Source organism: Argiope bruennichi, chromosome 9, assembly GCF_947563725.1.
Source record: "Argiope bruennichi chromosome 9, qqArgBrue1.1, whole genome shotgun sequence".
Taxonomy (NCBI): domain Eukaryota; kingdom Metazoa; phylum Arthropoda; class Arachnida; order Araneae; family Araneidae; genus Argiope; species Argiope bruennichi.
The window spans coordinates 54,149,087-54,176,323 of record NC_079159.1 but is presented as its reverse complement, the minus strand read 5'-3'; the positions used below and the strand labels follow the sequence as shown (position 1 = coordinate 54,176,323).

General features: G+C 28.1%; 1 protein-coding gene across 3 annotated transcripts in view; it reads right to left on the bottom strand.

Moving 5' to 3' along the window:
• LOC129983808 (protein split ends-like) overlaps window positions 1–14,301 on the bottom strand; it is a 146,671-nt gene extending 132,370 nt beyond the window's left edge. For 2 of the 3 annotated variants that reach the window (XM_056093447.1, XM_056093450.1), the window contains exon 1: window positions 3,698–3,896. In XM_056093447.1, the coding sequence (XP_055949422.1) occupies window positions 3,698–3,780 (83 nt within the window). In that variant the 5' untranslated portion in view covers window positions 3,781–3,896. Of the gene's footprint in view, window positions 1–3,697; window positions 3,897–4,679; window positions 4,734–13,132; window positions 13,249–14,063 lie in introns of those variants that run through there. The other variant, XM_056093449.1, reaches the window with a different exon arrangement.
• Window positions 14,302–27,237: the final 12,936 nt, after the last annotated feature.

The window sequence follows — 27,237 nt, the reverse complement described above, 5'->3', positions numbered from 1 at the left end:
CTGCACTGTTAGCTTTCGAATGATTAAGTTTTCCCAATTAACAGATTTTCAACCAATGACCATTTGAAATTCCTAAAATAATTCAAAACTATTATCACTTTATATTTTGATTTCTTAATGTAAATCCAACTATGATCCATCAAAATAGCAACGTGATCCTCATGAGAATAAAAGGTTTTCTAGATAAGAACGTTATCTCACTATCCAACTTCTCTTTAACCTTTTAAGCCTAGTAAACCTGAATAACCTTTTAAGTGCACTGGTAAGTGATTACTGAATCAAATTCTCAGATATAAATGATTCTTTTTTTGAAATGAAATATTCTTTTTTTCTTTCTTATTCTCAGAATAGGAAAATTCGTCCGTGGTTCAATTGTACAATTAAATGAAAAATTTATACTGTCTACCCAGAACAGAATCTTCAAACTTAATTCATCTATTTGAAGACTTATCACTACTATATTGGCAGCTTCATTTTAACCTGAAATATCAACGATACACCAGAACTATTCGCGAACATTTAATCGAAGGAATTTAATCACAATATTTTTTTTTTTTTTCACAATTTCAAATACTCGTTAATTATGTTTAAAAGGTCTCCTTTAAATAGGTAGCAATTCCATACTAGATCAAGAAGAATTTGGTAATTGTGAGAAGAGAGGGGAAAAAAAGAAAACTACGCCGGAAATACCATATAACATTCTTACGCATAATTTTTCAATTTTTATCGACCAATAAAATTATAAAATCAATAATATTTCATTTTCCAAAATTTGTGAATATTTAAATCACAAAAAAAATTATATTTTTTAACGAAATATTATTGATTTCAACGATCGCGCCAATTTCAACGATCGAAACTGCATCGACAACAAAGAAATACGGAATAATACAACAGACGAAATGAAGCACGTAGTTATTAATTTATCTTATTTTGGTCGTCAGGTAAATGCATAATATAATTGTTTTAAAAGGGGCTTAAAATTTTTACACATTTCGTCGAATATCTTGATCTGGTAACAGACTTTACATGCCAATACGCAATAATTAACGTATGATTTCAAGTAAACATGAAATCGTAAAATTCCTAAAATCTTTTCTTTGATATTCGGTTAATATATTCTGAGACAAAAGGCAAAATATACATCAATAAAATATTTTAGTTTTCGAACACGTGTTATTAAAAGAAGCGAAATAACTATTTTAATAATCAATAATTACAACGCATAATTAGTCTTTTTAACTTAAAAAAATTGCTTCATGAAGATAAACAATTATTCTTCATATTAAATCACCAATTATCACTGCTGAATAAACTATATAGAAACATTTGAATTGCTCGAATTTCTATCCCCCCCCCACCTTGTTAAAATCTTAAAATCGTTGTAAACAGATTCCCTCTACAAACAGCAATAAAACACAGCTATATTTATCCAATATCTTTAAAGTTTGTTCTTTTAAATTAGGAGATTATTTCTTAAGCTAACTTTCACAGATTCAAATCACCGATTTGAGGCGTTAAAAATTATGTTGTGCTTTCCGTAAAATTAAATATGTTGAAATATTAATCAAATACATCATCCGTTAAAAAATCAGCTACAATTTTCAGCAATGTATTAAATAATTTAACACCGATTTTGCTCATATGTGAATGTATCCTGTCTGTAACGATAAGTCATTCGAGTAAAAACAAAATTGTATCTGAAAATTCTGTATTTAAAAAAAAACAGCAAAGTAAAATTATAATATAAAAATTGAAAAGTAAATTCAAGTAAAAAAAACATGTGATAGTATGCTTTCAAACTAGCAATAAAACTATTAAAAATTCTTTAATCATTAAGACTCAACCTACCGCACGCATTCAGTAATTAAAAGAAAAAAAAAACACCGATAAGTGTTTAAAAGTTTAAAACAATGGAAAATTTAATATAGTTCACACAGACACATGTAATTGCATTATACTTTTAATAATTAAACCTAGGATTCGCAAAAAATTTGATCTCACATTAGCATGGGCAACGTGAATGGTCCATAATGGCAGAGAAATATCTGCTATGTGAAATTCCAATTAAAAACGAACAGAGCATCCGAACTCGGTTTAAATAGAAATAGTGAAACGTACATGGCGGCCTTGCAGAGAATATACTAAGCTAGTTTCTTTCCAAAGCCGTGCATGAGGGAGAAAGGCAAATGGCGCCCGTTCGAGGTAGATTACGAGAGCGGGAAGAAACTTTTCCAATGACAGACGCAGTGGGATACGAACTTATCAACGGGGAGTTACTCCTCTTTCCTGGATGTGACTACAACAATTTTATTCATTATAATTATTACTTTCATAATTTATTGGAATGTTATTTGCATGGAAAATATTCGAGTTAAAAATTTTGAATATTGAATATATATATATATATACATTTTGAATATAACAATATTTATTAAAGAAATATTATTTGCTTTTAATATAAATATATTTGCTACTAATTTGATTAGCTAGATATAAATAAAATTAGATTATATATACTCAGTAATCGTATTTTATAATAAAAAATTATACAAAAACCGTTATTTCCCAAATATTAAAGAAAACGACAATATTACGATTTATATTGAATGTTTTAAAATATGTTTCAATCACATATTTTTACATACATTTAACTATTTACGATGATTATGGTAAAGGCATTATTCATCTTACAGTTCAATTTAAATTTTAAAGCTATGGCAAGAGAAGAAGGAAACAAAGGGAATAACATGCAAAATACATCTTTGTAACACTTTACCTAACTTAGTTATGGTCTAAATCAGTTTACAAATATCAAAAATTTCGGATAGATCTTGTTAGGATAACCCAAATACCTTTAAAGCAAATTGTATGCATTATTATATCCATAACTAAAATAATTATTTTTAAAAAAAATGAGAAAAATATAAACATGAACTTTTTCCTTTATCACCATTCTATTTTGCATCGAAATTGTTTTAAAAATACAGAACCTGATTCTGACCTGAGCTCGATAAGATAAACGATATATATATACTTAAATAAATTCTATGCAAAATTATACACACACCTAAAATAATTTTTAACAATTTTATAAAGCGCAAATATATAAGAATTAACTCAATTTTTACATTTTAAGATACTATTGCTATAGAACAAAACTCGATTTACGACATATCGCGACTTCTTTTCTTATTATTTCAAATGACCTAAAAACATTCTGAAATTCACAAACAATGATGATATTTACTTAAAACTTGCACGTGATCCAAGTAAACTGCAGCACGTTAATCATGTTATTTGCATTTTCTAAGGTATTATAGCTAGTATATAAACGATAAAGGAAGGAACAGTAAAATGAGGTTTATGGATAAAAGGAATATAGAGCATAAAAATAATAAGAAAATAAAACCAACTGCTTCTAATAAAGCAGCATAGCACTAATTGATGCTAGCAGCCGTACGATTTAAGAGCGCGACTCACCCATTGCTACTTACTACATTCCAACGTGCGATGGGTCATAACACAAAATGGTAATCCATATGCCAGCATAATAATAAAAATCAACAAAAGATGTAGTATAAAAACAAAGGAGAATAAACCATGTGGGGAAATAACGAAACGATGGTCACAAAACACTAAACATATCCATAAGGCTTGCGCAATAGTGCCGCCAAAATTTGAAGTACACACGTACCGTTTAAAATGTTCAAGTATTCGATCTTCGCGGATGGTATGTGGTAAATTTCCGATCCAGAGATACCGAGTCTCTCTAACCATCTTGCACCAACGTCCACATCAGGGAGACATTTCTTGGCTTCCACCATACAATCGTAACAAACATTATCCTCACGCTATGTTTTATTCGTTTCCACACGTTTCCACGCTAAACTCAATGCTTCGTATGACGTCATTTGAGTGATCTCGCTCTGAAGCAGCGCGCGGAAGGGTTGCCAGAAAAAAAATATCTTATTTCGCCAAGCATGCGAGCTTATTTCGCCAATAATAGCCATGTTTCAAAATTCTAGCATCATTAAGCAAAACGTGCCAAACTATGTAGCCAAAGTTGTAATAAGAAAAAACATAGATGAAAATAAACTACCTCTTCCCTGCTGCTTTCGACCTTTGGGAGATGCGCAATTAATTTTGAAAATGTACGTCAAAGGCATATTCGATATTATTTTTATAATTAAAATACAATTTAACAAGAATGAGGATTAACAAATACCATTAAAAATAAAAATTTATTTTTTAAGAATATTTTGTTAAATTTCACGTTTTGTGATGAAATGTACATAATTAGTCTATGTAAGATTGCAAAAAAAAAAAAAAATACTAATAATTTTATCTCTCTCTATTAAGCCTCTTTTAAAATAAATATAACTATCGCTTCTTTTTCTTTCTCTGTACAAAATTCTAGTTTACTCTTCATAGGCTTAAGTGCTATTCGAAATAAATGAAATTAGTCTTCATAAATGAAAATTTTCTCAAAAACAGAACTATTGCCAAAGGAATCAGATTGAAAATCAAATATCATATTTGTTAATAAAACAAAATACAGTATAATAATTATTAATGAGCTATATCTTTTAGTTTTAATATTTCCGCATTTAAAATTTTGTTATCGGAAATTATTACTATCTATTGTTGCTAATAAATAATGATTAAGTAAAGCTTACTTTCCAATGTCTTGTAGTATAATCTCTGTGTCTTTAGCAGGTCTGACAAATAATCTGAAAACCAAAGATAAAATAAAATTCATTAGAATATTTATATTCAAAATGTAAAATTCAACTTGAAGAAATTAAATCATATTTTTCAAAACACATTCAATTTTTAAGCAATTTCTAAAATTAATTAATGTTTTTTATAAATTAACGGAAATAATATTATGACGTTAAATGAATATTAACTTAAATTGAATCTGAATGCTCATTTCTATTTCATCATCTTACAGCTAAATGATTATTAAAGGATAATTTATTCAGATTTAACAGAAAAAATATTCTAGTCGAGTTGAGATGTCTATAAAAGTAAAAAAATGCATCAAACTTTTTTTTTTCTTCATTTTTTTTAATAATTATTCTAATCTTGAACATAAATATTTTCAGGAAAAAATAATACTTTTTTTTTTATAAACTTCAAACGGAAGTAAAATCAGAAACCAATTTATTAAACCAAAGATCTATTGTGATCAACAGGAAGTTAAATACATTAAACATATCAATGAACCAAAAAAAAAAATTATTGTGTCAAAAGATAATTATACACAATTACAAAACATTCGAATCCAAAAATAATATAAAAAATTGGATAATGCCATGATTCATCTTTGATTATTTATAAAAATAATGCTGCTTTTTTAATTTAAAATATTAGCATATATCTGCTATTTCATATGAAAAAAATAATCATCTTGCCAATAAAACAAATTGAGCAAGATTTATTTATTCTTCTAAAGTTAGATCGTTTGGTTTTTCAAATATTTATTTCAACTATTTTTTGTTCTGTTTGTTTTACTTTTAATTGGTAATATCTAATAGAATTTCCATTCTAAAGAATATATTCTGAATTGTGTTCTAAGATAAGAATATATCTTAATATTAAATCTTTGTTTAAAAATAAATTTTAATCTTATATATTATGAAAAATGTTTTTCTGCTTTCTTTTTCCGAATGTTATGATGAGAAATATTTGATTTTAAGAATTTTGATGTAATTTATTGAGACTATTTATTTGCAGAAGATAATTTAAAGTATTAATAAAAGAATTTAAATTATTTATATCTGGTGTTATATTTTTCAATCACTTTTTATATCAATTTCATAATATTTCCTCAATGGTATATTTCTATAATATCTGTCATAGCAATAATTAAAATTTCACGTTTCTGTTCAAAAGTACCGTACTGAAAAGAATTGATAGGCTTTTCTAAACTCACTGTTTTACATTCCAATTCATCAACTTTTATAAAATTATGTTTGTTTGTTTTTCACTCAGACCTACTTTTAAATTTATATTATTTAGTAATTACAGTTTTATTCTACGATTTCAAGTTCAATCATTAATTATTTTTATTTTCTTATGAACGAAGTACAAAAAGAGAAAATAAACTGTAATCGTCGAAAAAAAAATTCAAACTCGAGATTTTGATGAATTTCCAAATTTCAGACATCCTTGGTTTCGAAAAACATGTTTTTGGAATAGTGTCTGCTTGTGAATACCATAATAGAAAAACATTTTAACCTTGGTGGATGAAATTTGATACACAGACATCACACCATATTTGTTGATTTATATCAAATTTTGAACAAGATTCACTTAAGTGAATACGATTTATCAAAAAGCGCAAAAAGCTACAAATAAAAGTTGGTGCACAGTTTAGCATCTAAAATGTAGATTCTTATCAAATTTTGAACCAAATCTGACAAAGGGTTGACCGTCTGTCGTCCTGTAGTTTCCTATGCATGTAAATGTAGTAACTCAAAAGTACAAAGTCATAAATAAATTAAATCTGGTATGTGACTGTGTGATTACGATTCTAATTTTATGTAAAATCTTAACTTCAGTCGATGGGAAAAAACGAAAGCAAAATACAGATTTGATTTTGGAGTACATGTTATTAATAGCATGCAAAGGATTAATTGCTAAAAAAAATCCCCAGTTCAAATAATAGAATCAATAAAAACGTAAATTCGTTCCAAAGATTAATATTTCATAGCAAATTTTAATTTCAATATATCAAAATGCTTACAACTGTTGCTTACAATTGTGCTTTTCTTTTTATCACTTTTAAATTGTGAATATATGTTAAATACAGCAATTGTGAAATGATGACATTTTACGTTGTCAAACGTAAATAAAAAAGCTATTCATTTTATATCTATTAAGAACTTATCAAGATTAACTTGGAGTGAAATTGTCGTTTGTTTCGAAAAGTTCACGAGTTGAATCAAAAATATTTTCTTAAAAGAGAATTTTTACATTACATTACAAAACAATAACGATATATCTTATATTTTATGTGAAATTATTTAATTCTATGTTTCTAGAAGTCTTAAGAATATTCTTTGATTCTTTTTCTTTAAACATATCAAGGATTAATAATGAAAATGCATTTTTTATGAGAATGTTATGAAATATTAATTCCTTTTTTTATTTTTAGACAATCACTAAAAAAAATACAATTTAATATCTATCTATATATATAACACTAACGTAAACGGGACAAAAATCTTTCTTATTAACTTATTGTCGAATGGCAGCAATCAAATATAAATAAAATATCGCACGTTGTATTCCCAGCTAATTCTATTCTATCGTTTCGCTTAGTAATAAATGGAGCTGCAAAATATTATTAGAAATTTTCTTGAGACGATTTGCTTTGTCACCAAAAATTCCATTCAGTCAGAGGAAATAACACATTAAAGAAATTAAGAAATAGGGTTCAAACAAAAATTATAAGCAAAAGTTGGGTTAATCGTAAACTGGTGGGATATCACTTGCCTATGAAAATTGGAATTCCGTATGTTCCAAAACAATTACGTCACAAAAAGTATTATCTCAAAACTACAAAAAAAAAAAAAAAAAAAATCTTTTTAATGATATCAATTTTATTTCCATATAATTTTCTCCTAATTTTAATAATATTGTTAATTTAAGTTGATACACAGTCTGTTTTGAAATGCTATAATGGAATTCAGACTCATCAATTAAAACTTAAAATCCGATGCTTTTGACATTTATTAATTCCGTAGTGAGATTTTCACTTCCATTTTTAGTTCGCAAATATGCGCTTCTTTATTTGCTGTAGACTGATTCAATTGAATACATGTTTTTCAATCATATCAAAAAACTAGATAATTTTTTTTTAATTCATTCCATATTACTCATATAATAGACTAAAAAATTAATAATTTAGGCGAATAATCTCTCTGTGTGCGTTTGCGCTCTACAGACTAGGCCATTTCACCTAGATCTACCAAATTTGAGGTACATAGACTTTGGAAGGTGGGAAAGTGTACCTCGGAAGGACATTTTAAAAAGTTCCTAATCAGAATTTTAATGAATTGAAATTAAGAAAAATTTTGACATTTCCCCACAATAACTTCTGAAAATATTTCAAAGCAAAAATTACTTTTACATCATCTTAAAATTCAAAAAATCATGTTTTCAATGATAATTTTTTCCATTATAAATATTTTTCTATATTTAATAAAGTTTTAAGAAAATATTTTAAGCCTATTTTCCAAAAATATATTTTATAAAATGAAAACAAAATTTAACCTGCACGAGCACTTACGTGTACATGAAAAAAAATTAATTTTTACCGCTGTATTGCCATCACATTGACAAAAGCTTAAAATCAAAAATTAATTTAACTTCCACTGTAAACTAAAATTAGAACAGCGTAATTTTTAGCATGTGTCTGAATGAAATGAAAGAAATAACATATATACTTATGATTTTAGAACTGTATATCTTGAAGAAAGTTTTTGAAATTTCAGTTTCAAAATTAATTAAAATCCTGATGTTTTCCGAATGTAAATATCATAGCACAATAAATGATGTAAATTATAGTATATACAATTATTATAGGGCACAAATTATTTTTGCTTCAATTTAAAATGCAAAGAATTTCATTTTCTATTACAGCGTTTATTTTCATACAATTATTTTTGAAATTTTTACTGAATTAAAAAAGTAAGTGAAATTTTAATTTATTCAGATATAAGTATTATAACACAAAAGTGATGGAATATTATAACACATGATGTAAATATTATAGCACAAAAATTATTTTTGATACAATTTAAAATTCAAAAAATTATCTTTTCAACTATAAATGTCATTAAATTTAAAATGTTTTTAAAATCCATTTGCATTTTAAATTTTTCAATTTCAATTTAAAATTTAATTGGGATTTCACTGCCTTACATTTTATCGTCTGATTGTAATTAGTTTTTAAAAATATTTTAAATATATTTTTCAAATTATCATGAAACTCAGATTATTTTCATTGTTTCCACTAAGGTTTCATCTTAGCTGCTTCTTTTATTATTGATCATCAAGACATGAAGACTTAGTTTTCATATTAATTAGATTTCTGTTTAAGCATGTTTTTAATAATTTTGCAAAATGTTCTTTAATTCTGTGGTGATTCCACCTAAGGCTGAGCTTCAGAAGTAAGCAACAATCAAAAAATATTTTTTAAGTTCCTTTATTTTAAAACACTGCAAAAAAATAGAGCGAGTTACATATCTATCAAAATTGAAGTCTAAAAATATTGTTTCTAATTTACATATGAAAGATTTATCTGAATTTTTCGTAGCCAGTTATTCCAGTAAACAAACTGGTCACCAAAAGCGGATTGTTTATTGATTAAAAACGGTATTTAACATTTGCATTATCCACTGGTGACAGGAAATGTAAATTATAAAAATGCTCAAAACTATACACATACTGCTGTTTGCTTTTTTTTTAATGAATATTAAGTTTTTATTTTTGAAATCTAAGAGATGAAGGTGTGATTTAGACAAATTGTCATTATAATGCACATTTGAAAATGTTGAGTTGAAATTTTGAATAGTTTAATAGAAATCATAGGTGATAATAATGGGAACTGAAAGAGATGATAAATATAAAACGAAAGAATGAAATATATTTATATTAGTACAGCAACTGCAACGTCGTGACGTTTCGGAGTTCCACGGTGTGACAAAGTGGTCACGAGCACCTCCACAACATGATTTGGAATAGCAGTTATAATTTGTAGGTTTAGGGAAAGATTAACATTAATTTAAACTAGTTTAGACGAGCACTTAAAGCTCTAACATCATGAAATTTGATATAATTATTATTAATATTTTTGTGATATAATTATTAACAAAAAATAGTATTTTGATTATTTATGGCGGAATAGAGAATTTTAATAGAATTACTTTGCAGTGCCTTTTAATATGGTGTCTGAATTAATTATTTTAATTAGATATTTTTGAAAAAAATCAGAAAATTTCACGCGTGTAGCTCAGCGTAGCTATCTAAGGCTAAAACAGAAATAATTTTGAAAAAATTTTAATCCACCAGATATGCAACGGAGTTAAAAAATTCTCAGTCTATTTTATATTGTGTAAGTATTCTCAGGCTATATTAGTTTTAAAAAATGATGTTCGAAAAATTTCTGTTAATACGTTTTTCTTACATTTTAATAAAGTATTTTTTCTAATATTACATTAAAACATCGTTCCTAATATAGTTCTTCCTTTTCGTAATTTTTCAATAACAGGAATTAAAACCCAATACAAGTAAAAGAAAATGAATAGGTAAAAAATTGTTTCACAAGTATATGAACATGTTATTATATAACAAAACAAATAAATCGAATGAATTAAATTCTAAAACAATAATAATATAAACTTTACGCTTGTATTGTTCCATAGGTTTTGATTTTAATTTTGCGTAATGAAGTTTTTACTTAGAGATTTCCACTATTCTGATACTACATATACATTTTGTCAAAGATTAAAATGTTCTCATTTCTCATCTTCCTCATAAAAAACGGTCTTTATTAAATTAAATAATTAATGTCTATCTTATTTCATTATACAATTCCTCATCTTTTCATTCATTTAATGATATACCGGTAATTTAAAAAAATTACTACCTTTGTTAACTTTGTTTAATGTTACCATAGTTTTTACAGAGAGATTTAATAACATGTACTGTATAATTTTAAAATTTGTTCAGTATCTAACAATTTGCTTGGCGCTGTGTAATAATATCTTACTTTTATTTCATAAAATCATCTGTTTTATTAACATCTACGTTTTAATAACTTTATGTGCAGTTTTTGATGAAGGCTCAATTTAATTATTCTTATTTTTGGTCAAATAAGCCAACTCATCTGTAGGCAAAAAATTTTCAATACTTCCCTCCCTCTTGTTTATCTGAAGCACCAGGCAAAGTATTATCAAATAGGTAAATTAGGCAACTACCTAGTGGCCAGGAAATTTCTAAATATTCTCTTGCAATATTTTCTGAGCCTATTAATTTTGTAATTTCACTTAATTTACAAGGGTCATGTCTCGTACTGATTCAAATTTCAATCAAGAACCGATTAAATTACATTATTTTAATATTCTTAATTATTTTTAAAAGTTTAAAAACGTTTACATTTAAATTTAATAAACTTTATATTAAAAATTAAATCTTGTGTCACACAAAAATTAAAGTTTTTTAAAGCTCTAAAATATACATGGATTACATTACAATTTTTAAAAAAATGCCGCTTGTATAGTTCAAATGTATTTAGATTAGGCTCAAAGATTTCTTTTTACCAATTTTGTTGAATACTATTCTAAATTTGAATATTGAATCTTTTATATGAAAGATACCGAAACCAACTCTCATGAAAATGCTCCATTATTAAATATTTTGTCAGTTTATCAGAATTAAAAAACTACTTATACAAATAATCATTAAAAAATCTAGTGAAAAAATTAAATGTTATTTCCTCAAATTTTAAATTTTAGTAATATTTTCTTTTAAAAAAGTTGCATTAAATTAAAATACAATGTATATTTTATATTCAAATATGATAAAATAATTTCTCAATACATTCTGTATTTCTTAAACTACAAAATAAACAATCTATTCATTCAAAAAGCCTTTATAGTTGTTTTAATACTTCTTACTGAGAAAAAAATTCTAAATTTCATATTATTTATAGCATTTGAAACAAGTGTTTAAAAATTAGGCAGAAGAATAGCTTATTTGTCAGTGAAGGAACAAAATAATATATTTCTGATGTTATCTGCAAGATCTTGAACAAATCATTAAATTAATTTTCATTCTAGGACGTTTTTGTTTTGTACTCCCTTTTTAGCCCAAGGTGGATTTTTTTTTTCATTTCTTACATTTAAAAAAAATTACTGATAATTTTTATAGGCACTTTTTCAATCTATTTTATACAAAAATTCAAAAATATACACATTACATTTTTTTAAAAATTCACCCTAAACATAGAAACAATAGCATAAAAGAATGTTTCAAAATAAATATAAAACGTTACAAAAATGTGTGAACAGTTTAAAATAATAATAAAGGAAAATGTGTGCGTGCGTGCGCGCGCGCGCGCGTGTGCGTGTTTGTGTTCGCATTTTAGAGGGCATGCCTTTAAACTAGAGTTGCTATATTTGGAACATATTTACTTAGGTATTTCAGAATGTGTATTCTCGCAGCAACTGTTTATCGAAATTTTAATACTTGAATAATATATACTAATACATAATTACTTAATCATTCAATAAAATTTTGAAGATTTTTCATCACAGATTCCGAAAATATAATTGCATAAATTGATTTTTGTATAATATTAAAATTTAAAAAATTGTCTTCATAATGTACCAATTTATCTGTTGCGTAATTTTTCCTAAATTTTTAAAAAATATCTGTGACATAATTTCAATACTATTTCCCATTTTTGCGATTAAATCCATACCATTTTCATTGTTTTTTAATACTTAATAAAACATTTAAAACGTGATTTTCTCCCATCGTTGAAAATTAAAGAAGAAAAATTCCGCTTATTATCATCGCAATTCACATCAGGAATAAAAAAGTCAAATTACATTGTCACGAAACAAATGAGCAAATGGAAGGTAGATGCCTGGACAGTTACATTTTTCATATCATTATGATGTCATAGGAATTGACTCCATTAAGAACATTCATTTATAAAATAAACAGACATAAGTCTATTATAATAACACGACTTTAAAATCTATCACAATTTGATTCTTAAAAATAGTTCGTTGGTGTAACCAAGAACATCAAATTATACATAAGAGATTTAATAGAAATCAAACACAATCAATATTCTGGTTGCAAATGTGGCTAGTTTCAAAAACAAAACAAAATTAGACAAAGGAATACTGTATAAAATAAGTCTTCATGTCTTTTAAGTTTTCTAATTTAAATAAATAACATTTGTTTAGATTTACATTGCATTTTATAAAGTGATTACAATTAATAACGATAGTTAAAAAAATATGGAAAGATCATTTTACTATCGTTTTGAACTATCGATTCTTACGGTAGTTCAAAAATTGATGAAAATGTCTGCCCTTCTTACCTTTCACTCAATGCATAATTACTCTGCATGGAAATTAGAATGGCATCTTTATTGCTTTCGTTGGTGTAATTTTCTCACAAACTCAGGTTCAATCAGAGAACTCCATTTCTTTTATACTGAAAAAAAAAAGGCAAATTATTAACTGTTTTAGTTTCGAATGTATTAACACATTTTAGCTGAACGATATTTACAAACTGAGAATGGAAAACCAGGTTATCAAGTCAGAATTAACTTTAACTTTAATTTAAGATCCCTTTGTTCTCCCTTTCTGAAACGGAGCACACCTGTATAAATTTTCATATTTTAAGTTTCATCTAATTCTATTTTTTATAGTTCACCAATTTCTTATACATTCCTTCAAATTCTCCTACTTATTTAAATCATCATTTTAGAAAGCATACTTTAAATCCTTGTATCCGGGAAATATTGACATCAATGATATCTGAAACAGAAATCTCGTACTGCGAAAATAAAGTGAATCATGGGCTTCTTTTTTTTTTTTTTTTTTTCCCAAAAGAAGAAAAAGAAACAAGGTTTTTTAAAAACTGTAAGGTTACTCAGAAATATATTAAAGATGTTCGAAATTAAAAGTCCATGATTCAATTACGGCTCTAGAAGAACTAAACATTTTTCGAAAAATCACGAAAGAAAACATACAAATACATACAAATCTAAGCAGCCATTAAAAATTTTAAAAATATATTATTAAGATTTTCTGTTTTTTAATCTTTATTTTCTCTAAACGAAGCTGAAGTATCTCCTCAAAATTATCAACTTCTGTCTTAGCCTTCCAACATTTCGAACTTTCTTCAAATCCGGCTAATGAAAAAGCAAATTTTTATTGCTGTGTAACAAAAGAGTTAGGTACATTAGCTAAAATAAAAAACAACATAAAATTGTTGAATATACTTATTAATTTATGTATACTTACCAAAAATCCATCAATTAATAGAGGTCCTATCTATAAATCTATTAATATTTCACTTGGTTATTCCTTTTCGAGCTTCATTTCAGCATTCAGCCAATACATGAATCACAGATAAGAAATCCAAAAATAAGTCCAACATTTTTCATTTGAATAAAACCAGCGAGGTTCAAAAGTTTTTCAATGGCAAATCAGTTCACATTCTGCAAGATTCAGTGCAGAATCATCATCTGGGTTTGTAGCTTTGAACAAACGCTCAGAGAACGGTATAAACACTGCCACAATGACTTCCTAACCGAGAGTTTTCCTTCCACAGTTGGGTTCACGATGGATATTTTTCTCAAAAACCGCGGAAATGTCTCACAGCAGCGTCTTCGTCTTTCTGAAGTGACTCCTTGTTACCCTCCAAGAGCCAGTTTCGAGTTGCGAGGAATTCGATATTGCGAAAGATACTAGTACTCGTTAAGATATCGCATCCACTTCTTTTTTTTTTTTTTTCCCTTCTGCTTTCTAATCTACGACTTAGACATTTCAGTTCAGCTAAGTGTCTTTTCATCATTCCCAGTTCTTCAAAGCACTCATTATGTCGCTGCAATATCCTACGAGACATTCCCGACCCTGAAATGTTTATAATTGGCTTGCAGCTGCTTGATCGATGCACATAAAAGGTTCGAAAACAAAAATTGTATAAAGCATTGAAACTGTTATAATATAACTAGGAAATAATAAATAGAAAATAATATAGAACAGGAAAAAATATAACAAAAAAGGTTTCAGAAAAAATTTAACTTCAAGATTCTCCTTAAGAGTAAATATAGCAATGAAGTTACAGCAATATAACAAAAAACAAACGTAGTTCTCCCTGAATTTGAATAAAACGTTGAAATTGCAGTAAAAAGTTGAATAAAGCACTGAAATTGTAATAATATAAATAAGAAATAATGTAGAATAGAAATAAATATAACAAAAAAAATTTCAAGAAAATTAAACTTCAAGATTCTCCTTAAGATTAAATAGAGTAATATAACAAAAAAAGGTTTAAACAAAAATAGTTCTCCCTAAATTTGAATAAAACGTTGAAATTACAGTAAAAAGTTGAATAAAGCACTGCAACTATAATAATATAAATAAGGAAAAATATAGAATAGAAATAAATATAACAAAAAAAAAGGTTTCAGAAAAATTAAACCTCAAGATTCTTCTTAAGATTAAATAAAGTAATATAACAAAAAAAGGTTTAAACAAAAATAGTTATCCCTAAATTTGAATAAAACATTAAAATTGCAATAAAAAATTGAATAAAGCACTGAAACTGTAAGAATATAAATAATAAATAGGAAATAATATAGAATAGGAATAAATATAACAAAAAAAAAGGTTTCAGCAAAATAAAATTTCAAGATTCTCCATAAGATTAAACGAAGGATTGAAATTACAATAATATGACCAAAAAAATTTTTGAACCCCCCCAAAAAAATGTCAAGATTCTCTATGAGTAAAGCACTGAAAGTACAGTAATATAAAGAAGAAAAAAAATTCAAGATTCTCTATAAGTAAAGCACTGAAAGTACAGTAATATAAAGAAAAAAAATTCAAGATTCTCTATAAGTAAAGCACTGAAAGTGCAGTAATATAAAGAAAAAAAAATTCAAGATTCTCTATAAGATGAAATAAAGCACTAAAATTACAGTAATATAACAAAAAAAAAAGATTCTCCATAAATTTGATTAAAACATTAAAATTACATTAAAAAATTAAATAAAACATTGAAATTACAGCAGCATCATTTAAAAAAAATTATTTTGACTAAAAAAATCTTAAGCAGAATTATAATTTAAAACTTTTCCTGTGTTTGAAATCTGTTTATGTTCTTATTATAAAGAGTGTATTAAAACCAAAATGAAAATATTCCACCTTGACAGCACTTGATACGCACTTGCTAAATGAATCTCAGTACTAATAGTGAATAATACAGATATGTGGGATATTTCACAAATTTTGTCTCATTTAATACATAAGCAAGTGAGGTTATATTGCGCACTTCAAACAACACTCACTACAATTTTCATTAATTAGCCATTTGCACTGGATGTCTCCTTTGAGGTTCCCTTTCAGGACGGTGCATCATTTTGACGTTTTGTTTATTTTTAATTTTGACTGATAAAAATACCTACAGAGTGGTAAAAAAACATATAGATTAATTTTTCGGGGAAATTCAATTTACACCAATTATATATCTATATTGGAGCAATAAACAAGTCCTTGTATTAGATGAACAATCATGCATCGAATTGACTTTTTAAAATGTTTTTCTTTTGTTCTCCATAATTCTTGAATCATGTCTCTAAACAAATGATTCTCTTCTCCTTTAATTTCTTGTGTATTTCATTCAGAATACCCGGATATTGATTATTTTATATTATTATATTTCTACATATAACGGAAAACAATAACATTCCAATCAGTAATCAAATATATTCCAACATGGAATAGGCAGTGTCCATTAACTTAATGCAGTAAAATTCATTGTTAAATAAAAGCCTTCAACAGAATTGGAAAATAGACTTTTCTAAAATCTAAGAATTAAATTTAACCGGCTTTTTCAAATAAAGTTTGACATGCACGATCTACTTGCAAGTAAGGCTATTAGGTGATCCTTGACAATCGTTTAGGAATGTTATAATAAAGAGGTTCTTGTTTATCAAATTGCTTCTAAATAGATATTAAATTACAATCCGCATCTTTTTAACTATAATATATATTTTCTCATTAGTAATCGTTTAATGAGCTTTAGCTGCTAAAAATACTAATATTAAATTGCTGTTATAAAAGTAAATAAAAATTGTCCTCTTTTGTGTGTTTTAATATTGTTAAGTTTAAAAAAAATAAATGATAGATTAAATTGTTATACCTGGCTTTTCTTGTGAATTTTAAATAAATATTGATAAGGGGGAGAGATTGAATTTTTCTTAGCCTGATAACCCAGGTATGCTCACGGCGACTCTGCTTAAAAATAAAAAATAAAGGACAGCTCAAGATATTTTTTCAATCCGAATCAAAATCGAAATCTGGCACTTTTGATTACTATTTGTAAAACGTGAAAGAAATATCGCCGACCAATTTATCTTCATTAACAAAATGTATGTATCCTCAAAATCATATGGATCATTTTTGGTAGATTTGAGGAAACTGTTGAAATCCAACGATTTTGGCGGACAATCAAATCATAAAGATCCGTTAATTCCAATTATATAGATAATGAAGACTCGCGAAACAGATTATGGCATAATGATCTATATCTAACAATGGCAGTTGTAATTTACAAAGCATTTTGAGGAAAATTCTTAGATCTCAAAATATCATAGCAATCAATCATCAACAAAAAAAAAAAAAAAAAAATGACAGAAATTATCTAACTCATTGAATATACTTTAAGAAAAGCATCAGTCACGGATTTAAGCATTTTGCGATAATGCGTAGAAAGCATAATAGGCTCTTCTTTTAACCACTCAATTTTTGAGCTCGTGCATCGAATTATCGTCTCCGAAACTTATAAACTGAAATTAAATCTTCAAAGAGGCTATGATTCTATACAAAAAGCACGCATAACCCACAAACAATTCAAGTATTTATTGGATTCTTAATTGACTCATTAAGACAGCACGTTTCACGAAATGCAAGGTATCATCTAATTAGATAATGAACATAACAAAACAGTTAAGAGTTAATAAACAGATCAATTTAATTTGGCATTTCAACATATTTCTAGTTTAATCTACAGTTGAATGAATTATTTTGGATTATTTTTTCTTTTATTTTGGTAACTTTATGAGAATATTTACGTATTTCAATTATTTACGCTGATTTATGAATTCGCAGCATCCCCTTTTGTATACAGATATTTTAACCCTTTACACACGAATGTCTTCTTTCAGTCACCATTCAAGATGGTGCATCATTTTGACATTTTATTTATTCATTTTTTTAAAATTTTAATTGTTAAAAATACCTACAGAATGTAGATTCATTTTTCAGGGAAACTCAACTTAAAGCAGTTGCATGTATTTACTTTTTTAGTGTAATAAACAGGTCCATGTATTAAATGGATAACTATGCATCGAATTATCTTCCCGAGTACAAAGGGTTAAACAGACATTTGGAGTTCATAGTACAGGGTGGTTATAATTAAACTTCCCCTATAAACAGCATCCTAGGAAGCAAATGGGTGAAAGGATTGCAACGAAATTTGGTACACACACTATACACAAGATGCGCTCAAGGAATTTCGAAAAAAATTTTTAGTTCCAAAATGTCCACTAGAGAGCATCTTTTCTGGAAAAACATTAATTTTAATACAATAAACGACCAAAACGGAATGCAGAAGCAATAATAGTAACAAGAATTATGAGTTATAAAATGTAAAACCGGAAAAAGCTGTCAGCTCTAGGAAAAAAATGTCGAGTTTTGCATGCTTACGAAGAAGAGAAAGCTTTATGCAAAACAGGTCAGGGTATGAAACGTTTGAAGACGTTGTTGTTATGTTTTATGTCGGTGCGATTTCTGGTTATGGGGCTACTTAAGATGTTTGGTGCATCGTGAAGGTGTTACAACGATGAATGACTTAAAGTACTCCACAACGCTTCATGTGCGAAGCATCACAACTGATCAGTTATGATCTCCTTTTGAACGCACTGTCCACCGACTTGAAATTTTGCAGTTGAATGAGGGTGGACACATGGAGCACCTTTCCCTACACCGTCCTAGACACGATTAACAACTGCTCCTCAGGCTGTGCAATTTCCTCCTAATCTGTTCTTGTTTCTGTAAACTGAACTGGTTTTTTTTCCCACAAACAGCGCATTGTTATTTTTTTCCTTACCTTTATTTAATGTGGTTTTATAACAAGATGATCAGAAACTAGGTCGTTTATTATGTTAAATTTAATGTTTTTCCGAAAAAAGCGCCTTTGGTGGAAATTTTTGGTTTTTTAATTTCGTGCGCGCATCTCGTGTATAGTCTGTATACCAAATTTCGTTGCAATCCGTTCACTCGTTTGCGTTGTAGGATGCAGTTTATAGGGGAATTTAATTATAACCACCCTATATATTGCTAAATAAAAGTAATGAAACGGTTAGAAATCTTGCTAATTATACTTGATAAAGTATTAATATAATCCTAATATTTTGTAATTCATACAGCGTGATGTTTACAGATTTATTTGGTAATTATGTTAATAGTTTTTTATTATTATTATTGATTTCTTTGCCATATCTATTTAGCTGGAAACCCGCCTTTGAACAAAATTGAAATTATTTTTCTTTTACATACTTACTGCAAAATAAGAGGCTTCTAACAAATTCTGATCTTGTTACTCAGTTTCGTTATTCTACATATTGCATATGCTTTTGTTAGATGTACTTGGAGGCCGCGGTAGCCTGGTGGTAAGGTCTCGGCTTGTGAGCAGTAGGGTTTCAGGTTCAAGACCCGATTCCACCGAAGAACCGTCGTGTAATGGGGTCTGCTGCACGTTAAATCCGTCATGCCAAACGTCCTCCCGCGGGTGTGTGTGGAGAGGGGGGTGCCAGCTCAGGTGTCATCCTCGTCATCTAACCACAGTTCAAAATTACGAGGTCCGTCCCAAAATAGCCCTAGTGTTCCTTTACAACGGGACGTTAATATAACTAAACTAAACTAAAAACTAGATGCACTTGACCCTTAACCTGTTCTACAAGCCTTCATTGTCGATGTTCAATGCAATTCGATCACTCACTATAATTTTGGTGTAAATATCGAATTTTATCTTTCTTTCTCCCCTAAGCCTACCCTCAAACATCTACGGAATTTCCCAAGGTTGCAACAGAAATTAGATGAAAACTACAGAATTACGGATGCGTAATGAAAAACTATGGGAAAACAACAAAAAATGGATATGTAAACGAAAATGCAAAATGCGCTGAAAATATCCTCTTCTCGAATGTCACACCGCTCACAGCAATGCGGATAGTGAAAATATTTTTAGGATGGTTAGAGAAGAAAAAGGAGAGAAAAAAAAAAAAAAAACCGGAGGCTTATTACAGCATGAATACAAAAACTTTGGAGTCACTCACTCCTCGTAACAAAAATGAATATGGGAGTTTGTTATGATGTTAAACTGAACAATGATGACTTTAAAAAAGCAAAAATGAAATTAATTTAATTATTAAATGAAATAAAACTGTAAATGTCTAAAAATAATACTAATTTATTTAATCAATGAAATAGTTCTGTGTTGCTTTTTTTTAAATATTATTTAGCTTATATATTTAGTCAATAATAAATATTTTAAAAAATTGGAATAATGTTGGAAAATATTTGTTATTATTGATTAAAATTCTTTGGAAACAATTCTTCAATAATTTGTTGATAGTGCGTCATATGTAATGCATCAGAAACTGGTAATGACTGGTAACCAATGTTGAACGGTATAAACATATTAGTTTCTTGAATTTCGAAGAAAGCTAAATTAATTTGTGCTAAGAATTAATTACGTAATTATTCATTTCTTTCTCAAAAATAAAAACGGAAAGAAAAAAAAGGAACAAAAATAAATTTAAATTAATATGTCGGATTATATCCAAGAAAATAAAACGCAAGATCATCGCAGAAAATAAAATTAATAAAATTTTTTTAATATTAACAGTATAAAAATTAGGTAAAAAATAACAACCATAATTTCACTTTGATGAGCCAATTGTCATTCAATTTTGGAATATAAATGTTTCTGCGAAACAATGCAAAAAAATTTGAATTTGCGTTTTCCTAAACTTGATTATTGTATTATAACTGATCTGTTGAGTAAAAAATTAATCGTTTGTTCGACTTTGAGCAACAAATTATGAGTAATTTCGATAATGAATTCGAAATCCATTAACTAATGCTTGTTTCATAATCGCATAGTTAAATCCAGGTGCAAAATAAGTACTTGGAATCGCTGATGATATGGAAATTAAACCTGTTGTTTCTAAGAAGTATAATTGATCAAAATATAAAATAAAAAATATAATAAGGTCATTTTATCAACTAAAATATGAAAAGTTATAACATAAAAGTAGCAGTAAAAATAATTAAAATTACAATTCTGTTGTTGGATCCTTTAGCGGTATACCTATAAATTTGAAAGCAAAATTAGAATAAAAGCTGTAGACATTATAAGAAACATTTGTTAATGAAACTGAGAAAAACAATTTTTTTTAAACATAATTTACAAGTATATTTAAAAGTAATTATTTTTTTAAATTATTTTCTACTTTTTATTCTTTATTTTTTTATTTATAATTACAAATATTACTGAATCTAATTACTGAATCATTTCTTTCACAATTTCTATATTAAATGATACTATTTCTATAAACCTAAATTTAATATAATTAATCAATTCTGAAAATATTAAAATAGTGTATTGTCATTCAGAGCATACAACAGTAAAAAATTTTAAAATTCCAACACATTTAAAAAACATGAGCCAATTGAATATATATATATATATATATCACATAATATATGAAGATAATATCTCACATATTTATCATACAAATAAATGAATAATTTGCTATCTATAAATAAATTAGATGAGTCAATGAAACTCATTTAATTTGCTCATAATTTAAGTAAATCGATTAGAATAGTAATTTTTTTTTTCTGTTGAGAAATGTTTACCTAAATTTTGCATCGAATAAATGCTTATCTTGTTTTGAATCTTCTGCACGGATGCTTCCATATTAGCGTTAAATCTTAAAGTGATTCAAGTACCTTTAATACATTCTTGAATGTTATCTTGAAAGCTTGAGTGTCCAATGTCTTATTACATAGAGATGTTTGAAGAACTTATTTTCTGAAAAATAAAAGAAACTTTTCTGAAAATTTAGAGACACATTTAACTTACTGTGACATTGAGCTGAAAGTAAACAAAAACAAAAGATTTTAAATATCCAGCCGGTTAAAGTGTAGAAAATCGTCTCAACGAGTTTCTCCAATTATGATTCAAGCATAGAAAGTCGTTCTTCGATTATTATCTTAAAACCGACTGAAACGTAGAAATTCGTTTTCTGAAAATCACCGTAATATCGGCTCCGACGTAGAAAATAGGTCGATACCTCCCTTTTTTATAATAAAGTACGTTTTATGAATATTCTGATACTGAATAATCGAGGGTCAATGGGTTAATAATAGAAAGAGCCATAAAGTTTACCTCTCATTTAAATAAAAATAAATCGCTTTCAAGTATCTTCAATACCTAGCATCGCTGAGTATGTTATGTATTTCTAGGTTATGTATTTGATGCAATATATATTCAAAACTTTTGCTGAGTAACGATATATTATGAATAAGTATATTAACTGCATTGTGACTCAACATGTAATACAATTATTGTATACTCTAATGCAGTTATGTAACTCAATGTAACATAATTGTACTGAGTAAGTAATAAGTGCTATTGCATCTACAACGCTAAGCATCAATTATATATTACGTACAATTACATCAAGTGAACATCTTATTAAACTGAGTGTTCATTGCATACAAAGTATTGAGTGCATATTAGTTTTGATGAAACCGCTTGTGCCAACATATTGTATTTCAAGATTGTTGCGTATTTAATGAATTATGGATAATTTCTTTGAAAAGGAAAAAAAAAAAATAATAATCTTATGTGCCGAGTGCATTGTAAAGACCATTCAAAGAAGGATCATTACATAATTGAGAATTCTGCCATGACTGAATGAGTTCCATCCTCACCTGCCTATTATATTAAATAGAATTTAAATTAAAAAAAATAATGTAATATTGAAATTTATCTTTTTCAGCGATAAATCTGATCTTTAACTTTTCTTTCTTTCTCACATTGATTTTTAATCTAATACTTTTTCATTTCATCTTTACAAATATCAAAGATAAATTAACAGGTCTTTTGTGTGTTTTCGCCAACTACAGGACAGACTGTTCGACCTAGAGGTGCCAAATTCCGCACGTATATATTTTGGAAGGTAGGAATATGCAAATAGAAACGATTTTTTTATTAGAATTTTAATCAATTAAATAATAAGCGAGATTTTGTCATTTCTTTTTGATAATTTCCAAAATTATGATAGCACAATAATAATAATAATTATTATTATTATTATTCAATTCTATTTTAAAATTCAAAAAATTGTTTTTTAACGGTTGTGTAATTGCTAATGTGTATTTTTTTAAATTTATTACTGCTTTTATATTTATTTTGAAAATTCTTCTTATTATTTTTTTTTAATTTCCAGTGTGTATACCCGTCTATGTATTTTGGTGAAATGCTCTAATCCCTCCTCCAACTCATGCACGTACCCCCCCCCCCCCAAACATTTACCCTTAATGTTCTTAGAGAAATAAAGGCTGCCACCAGCAGCATAGTGTATTGTTACGAAATTTCCAGGGTTCGTTTGGATAGTGGGAGTTATATGGTGTGGAGAACTCTCAATCAGCAGGCGGCAGTAGAAAATGAAACAACGACGTTTATTTACACGAAGACACACAGGACAGCACAAAGACGTCAACTATATACAGCACAGAAGACGATTATCTTCAGCCGAGACGTGCAGCATACAACAGTCTCTACTACAGACAGTAGCACGCAGCTTAGTTCAGCACTAGCTTAACTCCGTCGCTGCTCCGCTTATCTCTGGAAGGCCAGTTCTTTATCGTCGGTTCCGACTACTCTCCAACTCCTGGTTCGCAACTCAATTCACCACCGGTCCACGACTCAATTCACCGTCCGCTGCAGCTCCTTTTATAGGTCTCAGGAGGCGGGGCTAGAAACCTCTCAACCAATCAGGAACGTTTGAGGCGTATCTCCGTTCCTACTGGACGGATCGGGAAAATTCTCGATGTTTCAGGTATAATCTATTTTGGCGCCAAAGTCTCCAAATTCGTCGCCAAGTTGCAAAATAGTCGCCAAGCTCTGGGACCTCCCATGGAACCAACTATGCTGGGAAGCAGCATCACAGGTTCGTAACAGTATTCATGTCCACTGTTCACAAAAGAAAGCAAATGATGTAATGGCTGCATTCGTAAGGATAATAATAATAATAATAAAATTATTGGTAACGTTTAGGAAAAAGCGAAAGAAATAATAAGAAGGATGAATTAAATTCAACTAACCCAGTAGTGGAAAGTTGAAATATAATAATATTCTCTCTAAGTCTTGCATTGATCCAATATCTCCAATACCAGGTTAATAAATAAAATTATTACTGAAGTGGATATCATCTCTGTTAATTTCATAATATAAACTACAAAAAGCATGAAATATATTGGCTCATAGCTTTTATATTATACATTTATACCTCTTTTTTATTTTATTTTTTCAATAAGTTGCCTTTTATTGGTGAAATTATTGTTTTTAGAACCAAAGACAGCTTTTTATTCATTGGTTATCTGAATGTGACCTAAGCAGGAGTCGATAAAGGAAAAAATACAGTTGAGAATACAGAAATAAAAATTGAGAATTTTATTCCAAAATATATATATATATATATATATATATATATATATATATATATATATATATTTGCACTAAAATATGTATAGTTTAATAATAAGTATGTATTCGATGATCAAGAGTTAAGAAATTCTTAATTATTTTTACTAATATTAATTTGTATGGTAAAAATCTGGAACATTTATATTACACCATAAACCTATTGCACCCGAGTAATCAAGATTTCTATGACACACTTCTTTTCCTTAGAACAATTTCCACAGAAATAACAAAAAAGACTTCTAATTCCATGTTTTTTCACGGATGAAATATTAAATTTTTCTACAAGCTACTTGCGTCCGAATTGGAATTTGAAGCGTTCAATAAGAAGCCAGTTCTGTTTCTATAAATTTATTCTAGATTTGAATAGGAAGTTTCCAGTGGTCGCATAACATTTAAAACGGGACTGGTAATCCTTTTTACTTTCTCGTATTCGAAATACAGAGAAAGTATAGTAATCGTCAAAAAATTTGAAATCGTGATTTTGACGAATCTTTACGTTTTAGACCTCTCTGAGTTCGAAAAATACATTTCTGGAAAATATATGTCTGTGACAATTCAAAAACGCCTTGAATTAGATGGGTGAAATATAGTATACGGTCTTTACACAAATTTGTGGATTTCTATCAAATTTTGAATAAACTCTATTCAAAGAAAGTGTATCTGTTCTCATTTTCGAATATAAGTTAACAAGAAAACTACAAAATGAAGAGACTTAGATTGATAAAATTCGATGCACAGATTTAAAATCCATAGTGCAGACACCTCCCAAATTTTGAGGCAAATCAAACAAGCGAGTTGAATGTTTCAGGTGCATGTTAACGCGATAATTCAAAACTACAATGCCTGAAATATATCTAATTTGGTATGGGATTTTATGACTGCAAATATAGTTCTGCATGAAATTTTTGTTTCAATCAGTTTAGAAAAACTCGTCTGAAATACAAATTTGATTTTCGGATGCTTCTTTTGCCACTTTAACTGTAAACTAGAGATTAATAGCCAAAGATCGCATGGTTGGCTGCAGTAAAGATACTAAATTCACGCCAAAGGTTAATATTTCGCAACTATTGTGCGCCAATGCCGTTCAAGGTGTTCTGCGGTATAGCACCTTTATTAGAAAGTATGCGAAAGTTTTCGGGGAACCACTCCCACAAGCTATTTCAATCACAATTGTTCTGAATGTAATTTCAATCAAATTTTGGTTTTAATCAATTGAGAAAATCGCATGTAAAACAAGCATTCGCCTTTCTTAGAGAATATACAAGAAAGTTTTTAGGGAGACCGTTCAGCTGGTTATTTATGTAAGTGAAATGTTGAAAAGTCACAAAAAAATTGTTCATACTAGTCACAGATATGCTTATACTAGAGACCTAGAGGATGGTTGGGGAAAGGCAACCATTGATAGCATATCTAGGGGCCATAAGGATAAATAGAAATAAAGGAGGTAAGGATCGGACCAGTGGTTGGGGCTCGAGGATTTGGGCTGGTTCTATGGTTTTGCCAATTATTTTAAATACACATATGGTTCATTTCATACTTTAAAATTAAAAAGAGTATTTGACATCGATGAATTTACTACTTTTAGCGTTGAATTCATCCTCATATGCATTTCATCATTTCTTGAAATGTGCATGAACTTACCTTACTTTGAATATTTCCGCATTTCACACTTCTTGCATATTTCCTGCTTGGAAAAAAAGTAACGCGAATTCTTTTACGGATATTCTAAATCGACGAATCTGTTGGCAATGCGAAGTGGAATCACGTGTTCTTCCGACAAAAAGAAATTTCCTGAATTTTATCAGGTTACTTTCAGCTTTTTTCCTTCCTTTATTAATTCCCACTTTTCTGATGTTCGTTTTTTTTTTTTTTTTTTTTTTTTTTTCTAATTGCAAAACAAATGTTATCAGCTGAAATAGGCCGGTTGGGAATACATTCTAGTTTTTTAGCTATCTTTTAGCTGATTCAAACTGCCAAACTACAGTATTTACGATTATTGTTTCCAACCAAAAAGGTGTCTGGACTTCCAAGTTTCGGTGATTATGAGAACTGTGGCCTGTAATTCCGGTATTATTGTCAGCAACGATGTATGATATCTATTAGAAACAGGAGGTCACCAAAAAAAAAACTTGAATTACGAAATGGCTAGGAACTGGAGATTAAAATGTAACTGTAATGTGAAATAAAAAAAGTTCGAAAATGAAATATGGTTTTGTGATAGTCGTCCTGAAATAACTGGAATTCTTAACTGAAGTATAGCGGCAATTATGACATTTTGCGAATAAATCTAATATAAACATTTAAAGAATAGAGAAAATCTGAAGAAAACTTTAATAAAAAGTCAAATTAGTCTTGATTTGTTTGCAATTAAAATTATTTTTTCCATAGTAATATATGCAAAGAAAAAATATTCCACGAAGCGTTTAACGAATACTTAGCGAAACATATTTTTAAAAAATTTCAGCTTTTTAAAACGATGTTTCAAATATATAATTATCAGGTAAAAGTGTCAGGTACAATGGAGTGTCAGTATCAATCTATTCCTGATATTACAAAATTAAGTATCAAAATAACTCTAATCTCGGCGCAAGTACGAAAACTGATACTCATCGAATATCTAGTTTCATT